Source organism: Haemaphysalis longicornis, unplaced genomic scaffold (genome assembly GCF_048455015.1).
Source record: "Haemaphysalis longicornis isolate Haplotype H1 unplaced genomic scaffold, Haemaphysalis longicornis Haplotype H1 scaffold_14, whole genome shotgun sequence".
NCBI classification, from domain to species: domain Eukaryota; kingdom Metazoa; phylum Arthropoda; class Arachnida; order Ixodida; family Ixodidae; genus Haemaphysalis; species Haemaphysalis longicornis.
Window position 1 is genome coordinate 14,193,474 of NW_027526245.1, and position 14,039 is coordinate 14,207,512.

The 14,039-nt window shown below is 45.9% G+C and overlaps 2 protein-coding genes across 8 annotated transcripts in view; one reads left to right on the forward strand and one right to left on the reverse strand.

Moving 5' to 3' along the window:
* Positions 1-10,702: 10,702 nt before the first annotated feature.
* LOC144165155 (uncharacterized) lies at positions 10,703-12,275 on the reverse strand. 2 transcript variants are annotated; one of them, XM_077695257.1, is made up of 5 exons: positions 11,920-12,275; positions 11,780-11,853; positions 11,637-11,694; positions 11,483-11,541; positions 10,703-11,232 (listed from the first exon to the last, which is right to left on the reverse strand). In XM_077695257.1, the coding sequence occupies exons 1-5, from the start codon at positions 11,979-11,981 to the stop codon at positions 11,036-11,038; spliced, it is 450 nt and encodes a 149-aa protein (XP_077551383.1). In that variant the 5' UTR covers positions 11,982-12,275; the 3' UTR covers positions 10,703-11,035. The 2 variants fall into 2 exon arrangements, with proteins under 2 accessions (XP_077551383.1, XP_077551384.1); XM_077695258.1 differs by having other exon boundaries at positions 11,095-11,382.
* Positions 12,276-13,622: 1,347 nt separating this feature from the next.
* The window catches only part of LOC144165153 (ubiquitin-protein ligase E3B), a 185,111-nt gene continuing 184,694 nt past the window's right edge, over positions 13,623-14,039 (forward strand). For 2 of the 6 annotated variants that reach the window (XM_077695255.1, XM_077695254.1), the window contains exon 1: positions 13,624-13,912. The gene's annotated coding sequence lies outside the window, so the exon portion shown is untranslated. Of the gene's footprint in view, positions 13,913-14,039 lie in introns of all 6 variants that reach the window. The other 4 variants (XM_077695250.1, XM_077695253.1, XM_077695256.1 and 1 more) reach the window with 3 other exon arrangements.

The window sequence follows — 14,039 nt, forward strand, 5'->3', positions numbered from 1 at the left end:
GTTCAAACTAAAGCATGGTTTCAGGCTACGACAGAATAGATTGGCTAAAAATTGCAAAGTTGTTTACCGTGATAATTCCTTGGTTATTTCGGTTACTTAAGAAATGCTGACGATTGCTCAAAATGTGCTTCATGCAACATTTTAGAATGTATCAGTTGTGGATCCGGGAAGAATCACATTGGCGCGCACCCGTATGTGTGTGTGTGTGTGTGTGCGCGCGTCGAGGGGGGGGGGGGGGGGGGGGGGAGGCTGGCGGAGGTGTGCTGGTGCTCTTGAGAGGGCCTGTTGTATGTGGCCGTTTATTTAATTAGGAAATTCTGTTGTCATGCACGACCGATTGAGCCTTGAAAGAACGATAGTCCTGCGCCCACAGAACTTCAAAGAAGGCCAGGAAGCGTTAAAGGAAAATTCTACCAGAAAGGCACCCCCCCTACCCAGCGATGGGAGATCTTGATGTCCAGCCCTGACCTGTCGACGCAGCAAGAGCTCGCGTCCAGGGACCAGGAGCTATTGGACTCATATGGGACTCGTGAATAGGGTTCCACCCCGTCTGACGCCTGCGAGCGTCGCCTGAAATGGGCTCAGCAAAAGTTGTTTCTCTCTCTCTCTAGAGCTCTTCTTTGCCACCAGTACGAAAGTCCTTCACTTGCGCTGCGCACACTGCTGTGGTTTTAAAATTGGGTGTAGCAGTGGATTGCAGCCAGAACAAATATATATTTCATTCTTCATGTACTGATGCTACGCTGTCCCGATACACTCTGAGTAATCCTCTCCAACTTCGTGCATAATAAAATATTTGGGCCTTTACAGGAGTTGAATTTACATTTTCCCTCATTAAAAGTCACCTATCCGCTCCACCGTGGGTGCTTTCAATTACCAATTAAAACGCAAATACTGCGTTCGGAATAAAACAAGATAGACATTTTTTAGCTCGGAGACACAAGGTACTGTGGCATCGTGTAAATATTACGAAGTGAATATTTAAATATCAAAGAATGCATAATTGATCTGCACCGCACAACTTAACGTACAATGCAACCTCCATCGTCAAAAGACATCAGTGATCATGTAAGGATTAGTGACTGGAAGAAAATGACTTACTATTCGATATCGCCGTTGTGACTCCGGCCCCTGAATATACACTGCTCTGAGCAGCCGAATATGGCCATCTGATCGTTGTTACTGTCGCGACGCCGTCTGCCTGTGGCAGGGCTGGTGACCGTCGTGCCTTCACATTTAGGATAAAGTCTGGAACTGGCTCGGGGAGCCGCAGCACGCCCTTTTTGTCGACCCGCTGTTTTGCAGTTTCCTAGGTTAGGGGAGAATACCGCCGAACAAATCTGCCTAATCGCGGGGGTGAAATTGACTGTCGCAACATCGCCGTCGGAAGGGGACAACACTCAGTGTGCGCAATCTGAGCCCACTCCAACAAAACCCTCCGGGCCTCGACAGAAACGCGAAAAAGGAAGAATGAAGGCTGACGCGAGGAAGAGGGGCGTACCTTGCGGTGTGTCTCAATCGCAAAGGCCCTCTGCCCGCGCACGGCATTCATTCAGCTGGTGAAATGGGTGAAACTGCACGTTTCACCCATTACGTAGCCCCATCGCATTCTTCAGTTACCTTGCACGAGTCTTGAATGTGTGCCCATGGCCACTTGATCTCCCCCTTTCTAGGAGAGGGAGCGGCCGTGATCAGCCACTGCCGCTTGCACATTGTTCTGCTTAACATACAAAGATCGTCTGTTCCCGTTCGGGCCTGCATTGTACCAGTCTTCAACCATCAATGGCCGGCGGTCCCTCTTTTTTTCCGCCACGAGTTAGTGCGGACCGTGGTGCAGACCACTCCATGCTTCCCCGGACGAGTCAATCTCCTCTGCTGAGAACAACTCAGCCAGCCAATTATTCTCGGTCTTGCCGCATGTCTCGCACAAAGGGATACAACGCATGCCTTTGGCGTCCCGTGCGCTGAGCTTACCTGAAGGCACCGTCGCTTTTGGGGCTGCACCCCTCCAAAATCATCCCTCAGCGGTTCGCACCCCTCAGGCGCTTCGTTTTGTCACGGCCGGACTCGGCTCCCTTCCATGCGAAGGGTAGACATGCACTTTCGTGGCATTTTCATAGCATTTCGTGGAAAGTGCCATTAGTGGCACTTTCAAAAATATGCCGCTTTGTTCACAGGCGACGTACCAGGCATACAGGCAGCATGGCGATGGCCGGAAAAATTTCGGGAGGGGGGGGGGGGGGGGGGGGGGGGGGGGCTGAAGCTTGGTCAGCCCCCCCCTCCCCCCTGGCTACGGCACTGCATCAAGTAGCACGAGGGCTGCCACCTGCCTGGTAGTCTGGGTGTGCTCTAGCTCTGTCATTACGTTGGCAATGGAGTTCATCGCAGCCTGGTGCTGCCGGAAGCCTGTGAGCTGCTCTGAGATGTACATGTACTCCATTTCGTGTGCATGCTGCCAAAAACTTTTGCCCTTGCAACAGCACTACGATTGGACTCGGCTTATCCACATCAAGTTGGTTTTTATCATTCTGAGTGCTTACCGGAGTAACTTCTTGCACGAGAAGTTATTGCAGTAAATCCCACCTTGAAAGCTTTTTTATCGTATGGCTTTACGTGTGGTTGCTCATATTTTACTAGCTGTAGCATAGCCAACCGTAACATATCCAGAGGGGTGAGCTGGGCGAGTTGGTATGTGTCATCTTAACAACAGCACGAAAAAGACTGGGACGAACGAAGCAGACAAGTCGAGTGATGATTCACAACTAATTTTTTGTGGAATGTGCACTAAACATAAACCTTGGCATCAACAGAAGAAAAGAGATGGAACACATTCCACTTGAACGTACTTCCTTGCCCTTCTCCCCCCGCCCCCCTCACATGACAAACACTGGTAGAGCCTTTTACTTGACACACATGATCCTTCAGCTATGGACCACTGCCGAGCTGATAACAGAGTTTCATAAAGGAGGAACATCAAGTTCAATGCAGCACTTGTGTTTGGCGGCATGTACTGGTTAAGAAGGCGAACTCTGTCACAAAGTACTGGCGATGTAACACAATCGCCTCCCAGTTTTCAAATGTTGCACGCTTCGATTATCTCTCGGCCTGTCTGCCTGGCACGTCTGGAAAGAAGTACACAAATGGGTCCCACCGTTGGTGTGCATCGTATACACGACTATTGAGCTCTTCTTACAGAAGGTGCTCTATGGGTCCACAATAGTACTGCATGAAACCTGCCCTGTTTCAGTGCCTTTTGTAGCAAAATGCCTTAGCAACCCATGCTGTTTCCTTGTCAATGAATGATAAGCTTGTCATTACAGAACACTTGTGGGTACCCTGTATTTTGTTTCCTTTCAACATTACAGGTTTGCAGCATGACGGGAAGGAGTGCAGAGACGCCTATGCTGCAATTGCTGGCGTTGTGCAAACAAGGGTACAATGAACTATTGCCTGCAAGACTGCAAGAGGATGGCACTGCCTAAAGTTATTCTTTGTTAGAGTATAAATAAATTTCAAGGTCTGAACCCAATACCCATGTACCCTCAATAATAAAGTGTGTCCACATCTTTTGACAGCTGTGTCTGTTTACTTTTCATGCAAACCTGCAACCACTGAATATGTAGCCATGCATGCAAGCAAAAAAGAAACTACACTGAAAATGACTGTGACTAAAAGACGCATCCCGTTCCCATCAAGTGCAATTTTCAGTGCACTACCACTTCTAAATGTGCTGACTCCTGTTAATCATTTCAGTTTGCACCATGCTATAAATGGCTGGTGATACATGTGTTTAAGCGAAGTCCTGGGAACAAATAGAATTTTTTTATTCAATTTACAATTTCCTGTTGGCCTGAGTGGAAAAAAAAATACAAACCAACTGATTGGTTAGCAAAAAACCTGCGGTGTCCTTGGATGTATCCAACTGAAGAATGGTGTGCCACAAATGCGAAACTTCAAACAGAATTTTTTGCTTTTGAACACTGAATAGCATTATTGACAAATGGATTAAGTGAAAGTAACCTCAGCAGCAAAAATACGAACCTATTTTAGGAAAGATCGTCAACACATGGTCAGAAGTAGAGTTCATCGAAGAGTACAATTTCCCAGCATCCACTATGGCATTCCCTGTAGCCATTTCTAGTTTCAGCGTGTAAAACTACCTTGGCTTTTTTATCCGAAGATGGCAATCACATTTTTGCACACAATGGAAGATCAGTGCAGTTCATACTTGCATATGAAATGAGTGAGTATATATACTGTTCTCTTCATGCCTGACCAGAAGAAAAGTGCAATTTGCTTCACTTCAAAGTAGGGGCTTTAGTCTGAAATATCCTGAATGAGTGGAAGCTGAATTGTCACACAATTATAGTTTTACTGCAGCGTCACAGAAGAGTTAAGGTTGTCGAGAAAAATTGGAAGCTCATCACTGCTGACTGAGGGCCATCTTTCAGGGAAACTTGCACAAATATTATGAGCTTCGTATCGTCTAAAGTCACACTAGTGTTTTCCTAGTTTCGCTATGCTGCTGCATTCTTCAGAAATAACACTTCCCTGCAGAAACGTCTTACTGTCATTGAGAATACCCCCATGATGGTGGTTATGGCCATCCTAAGAGATTGTAAGAATTTTTAAAGGAAACTCTGCAGCGTACCATTTTCTTTGGGACTTTACAAGGCAAATTATAAATTATGCCTTCTATATCAAGCAAATGCGTACTCAGAATATGTACAGATGCTGTGAGTAGCCGTACTGGGAACTGTATGCAAATAAAATATAAGGCATATATGACTGCAGTTTCATAGCACATTCACCATGACTGGCTTCATAGGTCATGATCTCAATGTATATTTTACATCTGTGCAAAAGGAACGTAGTGCACTGAACACACTTAAAATCAATTCTAACTCAGTTAAAGTAACTCACTTAAAATCAACTCTACAGTTTACTTATATGTTCAAGGCAGTAAACCCCTGAGTTTATGTTCGGTTGATTGATCAGTTGATGGACTAACTGAAAGAAACTGAAAGTAACTCAGCAAAAAAGTGCGAACCTATTTCAGCAAAAGCATAATGCATCATGGTCAACAGTACAGTTGTCATCCAATACTGCGATATCTGTAGCACTTTACTGTGGCATGCCTCATAGCCTGTACCTGGCTTCATCGCATAAAACTCCCTTAGTTTGATCGCAAGACTGCGGTCACATTTTCATACGTGTTACCTGATAGTGCATGTCATCATACGTGAACATGTATTCATGTATTACGTACCTCAAATAAATGGTGTCTAAATAAGTAAACCTCTAAATAAAAGCAAAATATTGCAATAACTATAGCATTGTTTAAATGTAATCTGGTAGCTTTCGTGGCACAGAGCACCTGTATCAGTTCCCTGTGAAGAGGGAAGCAATTTATGTTATTACATGTCTTATTTTTGGTAACACAGGGGGTTTGGTGCCTCAGTTTGCCTCCCCCCTCCACACTTTTTTTACTCACATCCATAGGTGACAGTGATCGATTTGCTGTGGTGAGAGACCCAGGTGGTTCCCTCCATAGAGCAGCAGCATTTGCACATAGCTGCCCTTGTCTGTAAATTAGCAAATTGAATCGTGGTGCTTTTAATCAAACTTATCTTACAAGGATTATAATATAGTCCTCCTTGCTATAAATTGTTTGCATAGTTTTTGGTATGTATAGAGAATCGCATTTTGCTGACATCAATGGGATAAACAGGATGAGGTAACAATCAATTACACATCCACAAAGCACACAGATTGTGCCTTAAACTGAATTAGCTTATAAAATAGCTAGCGAGAAGCATATATAGCGCACTTTTTAAGTTGAAACTTCCTAATTAATCCACTCATGTTCAAACATAACGCCGAATGCAGGCTATGCAAGCTATGCAGGCTATGCAAGAGCTAAGCTAGCTCTTACCGTTTAGCATTTACACTTTATTTTTATCTGAGTAGAAGATTTTGGAGCTTTCTTTTTGCTGCAATTGTATTTGGTGCACTTGAGCCCCACGATGTGCATCATGGGACAAACTCTCGTATCATGATTTTAAGGAATATATACGCAACCATGCATGTACGTTGGTAACTGAGGTATGTTTTGAAATGCTGATGTTTTGCCATCTGGCCCTTTTATCACGTTTTAATAGCGGTCGGTAGTACGGCTCATCTTTAGCCCCAAAAATAGAAGAATTATGCAGAACTGGGGCTTATTTTGCTGAGGCAATCGAATAAAATACAAAGCAAACACGTGCGCGCTCCGTGCTTGTTGACGAAAAGTCGGAAATGCTGATGAAAAGTGTCGCGTCAGCTCATAGGAACCCCAAAACTTGGAAAGCGATGTGCAGAGCACGCTTGACGCTCCTTTGAGGTGGGATGTATGCAGAAACGGAAATGTTATTATTCATTTTTTTGCGTTAGGCTTAAAACACGTGTGTTTACTCAGCGCCCCCAGTACCAGAGGCGATAGTTTATTTTTTCACCTAATAGCTAGGAATGAAGGCGGTGTTCTGTACACTGTTTATACCTCTCGAAATTACGATGCACGGCGACCACTGAAGGTCATCAGCTTCAAAATGAGTCAAGGAAGTTTAAACTGAACAAAGCAAACTCGATCATCCTGTCCAGACGCTTTTTGAATTTGTAAAAAGCTTGCATTGCACACCGCTAAGACGAGGGAGGACGGGGGGAGGCTAGGTTGGTGAGTTACAGTGTCATTATTAATACATTATAAGCGTCGCGAGCGATGAGCGAGCGATAGCTTCCGATCGATGCATTCGTGCACGAAGCGAAGCCGACTTTCTGGAAATCGGTGGGAGCGGTGGTTGTTGTATGCTACCAACTGTCCCTGTTCTCGGTTCATTCGATGTCCAAACTATTTAGGAGTCACTGGCTCTCCTTTCATCTAAAAATGGCTCCGCCTGGGAGTCCAGGCACCAGGTCAAACAAGCATCTGAACGACGTGGGTCCAAATTGGAACTAGTTTTGTTTTAAATGGTCCCAGCAGATAGGTTTTGCTGGGAGATAACACCTGGCCCCTTAATTTTACAAATATTAGCTTTAGGAATTGTCATTCTCAGACAAAGCAGCCTAACTTTTTTACCAGCATTGTTAGCATATTTGCATTTTTTATTTCCCATATTCATTAGAAGTAATTCCAAACACTAGTTGATATTACGTTCCAGCCAGTTTGAGTTCAAACAGAAGGCACTGTTGCAGCGCTTACACAATAGGCAATTAAACAGCATTTGCGCACCTTGATTGTACTGTTAAACTTGCTCCACTTTCGTCAGAGTTTTTTTTTTTTATTGTGAATGATGCGGTCCCACAGCTGCAACCACTTGTGAAGGACCATATGTCTAGGGCCATAACAATTGTATGATGAACTAGGTAGTAAAGATAAGAAATTGTAATATACAAAGGATAAAAAAAGGCAGGAAGTTAATAAACATCTTTAGTTGGTGTGAGGTATACTACTACTCATTAACTTGGGGATCATAATTGAAGAGCAGGATCATGATGCTACGCTCATTTGGTGAACAGTGGTGTTTAACAATGATTTATCGTGTGATGAGTGAGATTCCCTTCTCAGCATCAAATAGGAAGAATCTGAGCCAGTTAATTGTTACATGTTGAATTCTACGACAGTCAGCCTGAAGACTCAGACAAAAGGAGAAAAAACAGAGCCGTGCACGGTGTTGCATGGTGCATATCATCCCTTCATTTCCTTGCCTTTTGTTTGTTATTCGAGGCTGACCATTGAAGAGTTCAACTGCTCCTCATGATGGACTTTGCATTTTACCCAACTCCTTGCTAGTATGATCAAGGAAGGAATTGAGGAGCAGGATCTTGCTTTTTGTGGTAGACAATGGTGCTTCGTCTTGTTCCTCACTTATTTGAAGAGTGGAATTCTCTTGATATTGCTCATCGGTAGCGTGAAGAACAGAATGAGCAGAGAGATCATGACCCTTCTCTTATGAGGCACAGAAATCATTCGGTGTGGAGTGCAATACTCATGTAAAGAATGGGATGATGCCCCTTCTGATTTGGTACCAAGAGATACATGCGGATGCAGAGGCATAAATTTAACCTTTTGATAAGTACGATACCCAGAAATGCTTCAGCACAAGAGAAAAGAAAAAAACAGCCTAAAGTTGTGCATGCTGCATTGAGACTAGGCATTTCAGCCTCTTCGACTGTTTCAGCTGTCGATAGCTGTGTGAGAAGGCGTTGTTTTTTTAACCGGCAAACGATTTCACGGGGGAAGTTCCAGAATCAGCTGTATTGACTTGAAAGGATGTGAAAAACAGATGGGAAGATTTCTGTCTACGTGGCCAAAACTGGATTTCCTTTCACTTCTGTACTTGTTCATCCCTATACGGTGAAAGGGAGCCAAGCAAGAAAGCCATTCATTGATGGCTTAAGGGGTGCGTGACCCTTCTCGTAGACAGCAGTCATGGACAAAGTCTCCTCACAGTTCAAGATTCAGAAAGAAAAGAAATGCACGTAAAATGCATGTTCAATAACTTGAGGAAGAAAGCATCACATACTTGTGACATGAACAAAAATTAGAAGTCAATGTGCCTTCTCGTAATTCCTGTTCCCTCACTTTCACTCCTATAAAATAAAGTTTTGATTTGATAATTGAACTCAAGAAGCTCTAGTCAAAGAGCGTATATAGGTGTTTTACAACGCATATGTTGTATGTTTTATTGTCTGAGCACACCTAGAAGCAAACATCCAGCTTCAGTACTGCTTTCACGCTTGAAGGCACAGTTGACTCCCAATAATACGAAGTCCACAGGGACCACAATTCAATCGAACAAAATGCACCTGAACAGCATTGTCATTAGTTCGCAACTCGTTCTCTTTTTCATTTCGTTCAGAATCTTGACTTTTGTTGTGAAGTCGAGCTTATATGTCATGGGTTGTCGTGATAGTGCAGACTTATCGCTAAAATGAAAGCCTCAAATGTTCACCTAACTGCTCACACAGTGCTGTGAGAAACAAAGAAGGTTGAGGGCCTCACAAGAGATGTGAACATTGGCGCGAGTCTGAACTAGCCTGCTGCTTTATCAACAGTGCACTACCTTAGTTGTGATGGCACCGACATCAGTAGAGAACAATTAGGGCGCTGTTTCGACACTTGAAAATGGTTTTATATCGAGAAATGACAGTCACCTTGATGTTTCTATTCAATATAACTTCCAATTAACTAATATAATGGGTTCTAGCTTCAAATTATCAAGCAATTTCTTCCGTTGAATTGCATGTAAAATTGCCGGAACCAGCACATTACTTCCAATTAAGTGACTTCAAGTTAGTGAGAGCCTACTGTACTGTCAGTGACAAGATATGTCAGCCTGGGCGTTCTGTATCACCCAAAACTCCTTTTACTTGTTCAATAATTACAGCAGAACTGGAGCATTGTGTTTCAGTATGCATCAACATTATCTTTGTTAAAAGTACCATCCAACAGCAGGCAGTGCTCAACCGTGAATGTTCAAGAAAGCCAATTTGTGATACCGCAAAAAATTTCCATTGATTTGATTGATTGAAGAGTTTAATGCGCCGACGCAACACAGGTGATGAGGCATGCCGTAGTGAAGGGCTCCGGATTAATTTTGACCACCTGGGGATTTTGAACGTGCGCCGAAATATCGTGCACACGGGCATTTTTGCTTTTTGCCTCCATCAGAAAAGCGGCGGCGGCGGCTGGGAATCGAACCCATGACCTCGTGCTCAGCTGCGCAACGCCTTAGCCACTGCGGCGGGTAAATTTCCATTGATGCTTAGCATTCACTTCTTATCGCATTTGGACAGTGGAGCCAGTAAATGTGCCAGGTTGGCCTTTTTGGAGTGTGCAAGATAACATTAATCTGCCCTTGTTTGGGCCCGGTGCCTGGCAATGTGCCAGCAGGAATGAAAACACAACACATGAAGGAGGGTGTCTACTACTCAGTGTTAAAAACTAATGACAACAAAAAAAGAGGTGTGAGGTTATAGGGGCAGATGCAAGCATTTTGGCTAGAAATGCTCCTCTGCAGTTATTAGCATACTCAGTCATGCATCTTTGTATCTGATGGCAGGTCATTTAATGGCAAGCTTCCCAAAAAGACTCGTTATAACACGAAGCTTGCAAATTTCATGTCAAACAGTGCTATGAAACATTGCCAATTCTGCATTCATCACAGATGGCTAAATTAACTCCAAGGATTTGTGTTTAAGTCGTCAATGCAACAACCACATGCTACGAGCTCGTGTGGCATGCGCTTTGCACGATCAGGTACGTGTTGCGACTGAAGTACCGCTAGGTTGTGTGCACCAAGATGTTTTAGGTTCGACATGTTCAATGACAACCTCTTATTAAACAAGAAAAGAATTTAAATAAAAAGGGGGGGGGCTTGCCAGCTACGTTTTTGTGCTCTGTTCGGGACACCACAGGGACTAGGTGAAGTTGCAAGCCACCAAGTGATTGCATTATTGCAGTGGGGCATCTGGTTTCATTTGATAGCTCTGCCATAATGCTAGCATGAAGTTCACACGATAACAGCATGCCTGCCGCCATCCTTCTGTGCCAGAATAAAGTGCAGCTGCTATTATTTTTCCTTGACATGTTTATCCCATATAGAGCTGGCCGGGGGCCATGGGATAGAAACGGAAGCGCAATAGCTCGTTTGTTAAGATTAAATTAGGCAAAAAAAAAAAGCATTGCAGCAGCTCATAAGTTCTTGCGGGAGTGAACTGCCTCTTTTGACGGTCATAATTATATGTGGAACATATAAACGCCCAGTGGGGCTCATCATACCACGAAGGAAAGACCACAGATAAGCACTTGACAGATTTATTGTTCTCAAGTACACCAAACAAGCAAACACAAAAATTCATTCCGACTCTTATTATGCTAATTCTCGTGATACGCAATTATTTTTACTCGACGGACAAAAACAAAGCAGATTTTTGTTCTGTGAACGCGTCAAAAGGAGGTGCCACTTAACGTAAATCACCGGCTTTTAGCTGCCTGCTACCTAGCTTGAAATTGTTGCAGATTTTCTTCAGGTCCAAATTTTGCCACGCTGGACGACGACACGGCATAATTTTCTGCGGTCACGCCAAACAAAAGTGCCACTTTGCCTAAATCGCCAGTTTTCAGCCTGCTTTCCAGAATTTTGTTGCGCGTAATACCAGTTGCTGGGGTGATAGCCGTACTCCAGGTGGCACCTTGAAAGGGAAGGAAAGCAATAAAACAAAAACAATATTGTGTACACACAAGACAGTTTCCAGCAGCGCGGGCTGCTGTGTGGCTTAACTTGGTTTTCGGATTTTTGCGGTCCTTTGCTGGGGCTGCTCAGGGAACGCCACGTGCTATACCTTGAAAAGAAGAATTCACCGCCACCAGCTCCACGCAAAAAAAAAAAAAAACTTCGTTCACAATGCCATGGTCAGTTTGCAGCAGCATAGCGTGCCTCACCTTGGTTTTTAGATTTTTGCGGTCCCCTGAGGCCGCCGATGGAACGCGACGTGCTACACCTGGAAAAGAACAAAAGGTCACCGCCACCAGGTCCACGCACAACGTCCATTTTTAAGCAGATCGTTGCTGCGCAGGCTTTACTTTAGCTCCGTACTTGGTTTTTAGATTCTTGCGGTCCCCTGCGGCCGCCGATGGAACGCCACGTGCTGCACCTTGAAAAGAACAAAAGATAACGGCCACCAGCTTCACGCGCAACGTCCATTTTTTAGCAGATCTGCTGCGCAGGCTTTACTTTACCTCCGTCCTTGCGGCTCAGGCTCAGCGCGCGAAAACCATCACGGCGTGCCATGGGGTGGCACGTTTTGCTGCAGCTGAAAAAAAAAAAAGGCAAAACACATGAGAGCAAAACCCTTTCGACGGGAATATGCACTGCTTACCTTGAGATTGTTGTGCGTTTCCGGCAGAACCATAATTTCGTTCCGATGGGCTTTCGCGCCATCAAAGGGGCACTGGCGAGCAGCACGTCGTGCACCTGCTGCAGCTGGAAAAAAAAAAAAAAATAAGAAAGGGGGCAAAACCCTTTAGCCGGGAATATGTACTGCTTACCTTGAGATTGTTGTGCGTTTCTTGCAGAACCACGATTTCGTTCCGACGGGCGATGACAAAGCAATTTTCGCGCCAAAAAAGTGGGTACCGGCGAGCAGCACGTCGTGCAACCGCCCGCCGCAAGCACCGGAGCCGAATGAATGAACCGGCAGGCTCGGCCGGTCGGCCGCGGCCGCAGCGCGGTGGCGCCGCCGTACGGCCAGGGACCTTTCTGGGGACCTTTTTTGGTTCCCTAGGCACCCCTGGGTCGCCTAGGGAGACGGATCGCCTTCTTGAGCGTTGATTTCTGTTAACCAATCAGCGTTTCCAGCCGTTCCTCCCCTTATACGCTACTCCTTTCCCTTCTAGTACACTGTACTAAGCTAGGGTGGCTAGAATGAGCCACCTAAGGTGGCTCATTCTAGCCACCACTAAGACACTAGACACTAAGGTGGCTAGAATGAGCCACCTCCTTCTAGCCACTTTACCGGAGCCGCAGGAGCCGCCGCCGCAGTATCGATAGAGTGAACTAGAAAGTATTCTAGTTCACTCTAGTATCGACACCATGGCCGACACAGTGCAACTCGCGACCGGAGCGCCCTCTGAGCGCCTAGGGTAAAGTCGCGCCCGCTTTGGAAGGCGCAGTTCCGAAACTGAAAAAGTATCTATAAACGTTGGCCAGGGGGGCATGGCTTGTGCCACGCGCGTTGCACGAGACGTTGCCAATTTAAATAATATCCGGGAACGCCTGCTATATCTGGCGGCGTGAGCCATATGCAGGACTCTTGTTTTGTTTTTCTTTCTAACCCTCAAATACCGTTCTTAATTTAAGCACTGGAACACAGCATTTTATACAAAGTAAAATTTGTTAACAGCGGTACTTTTGGCAGCAATTTTTAAAGCAAACTCAATTTGCGTAGCCACAAAGTCGTTGCCGGCCATGCCACGCCGAACTTCCAGCCTTGCGCTGGTGTTGCGTTCATGGAGGAATGGTTGCGTTCGTAATCGCGGCGCTGTTGTCCCGTTCCAAACCGTCCAAACCCTATTCCTTTAGACGTCTAGTTAGACTGCTTCTTAAGCTGTCTACCAATCTGTCCGCGAATTGGAATGCAGCCTAAGGCTTCTGCACCTCCTCGGCAAGGAGTGCAGGCAAAGCCATGACCAACTCGTCCTGCACGCGTCGGCACCACCGCTGTATCGAACGGAGCGGTTCAGGCGTTCAGGTGCCGCTAGCTGCCCCACTACCACCATCTGAGCATAATGGCATAGGGTCTATTCATTTCACCTGCACCGCGTGAACCAGTTCAGGCGGTGCCGCACTTCGCCGTTCGTTTCAGCGGTGCAGCTCGCGGCACCTGAACCGCGCCGTTCGATTCACCGGTGGTGCCGACGGGTGCAGGACGGGTTCACGGCTTTGCCTGCACTCCATGCCGAGGAGGTGCAGAAGCAGACGAAAAAAGTGCAGGGCTGGTTCCGCCGATGGCGGAACCCACTTTGCACCGCTGTGAACTGGTTCAAGAGGTGCAGGCTGAATCGAATAGACCCATAATCACAGAACAGAGAGAGGCTCCCCTTGTCAACCGGAAGCACGTGACCACGACTGAAGGCCAATCAGAGAAAGCTTCCGGCCAATTCACTGCTTACGGTGAATTTGTGAGTGGTGGTCGTGTTTTGCCGTGTAGGATCCGCTCCACTTGTGGTTGCATTTAAACGTTAAATACTGGCGCATTGAAACGGTGTCATCCTTTTTCAATTCCGGCACCAACGCCCGCAATTCCGATGCCCCTGCGATGAGCCCAGTCCAGGAGCGGCTCCCCGCAGGAGGCAATCTCAGCTGAGTAGTAGGTACGGCGGTCCGGTTGGCTCTGGTGGCTGTTACCATGTAAACACGTAGCAACGGCGACTCTTTTCGCCTGCCGACACTCGCGGTGATGCCGGCTGCAGGTTGCCATGGTTGTTGTGAACAGTGTTG

Coding starts and splice junctions, on each gene's coding strand:
- LOC144165155 (XM_077695257.1), bottom strand. CDS start 11,981: ATGGCGCGAAAGCCCATCGGAACGAAATTATGGTTCTGCCGGAAACGC. Junction 11,854..11,919: donor AAACGCACAACAATCTCAAG/GTAAGCAGTGCA, acceptor TTTTTTTTTCAG/CTGCAGCAAAACGTGCCACC. Junction 11,695..11,779: donor CCTGAGCCGCAAGGACGGAG/GTAAAGTAAAGC, acceptor GTTCTTTTCAAG/GTGCAGCACGTGGCGTTCCA.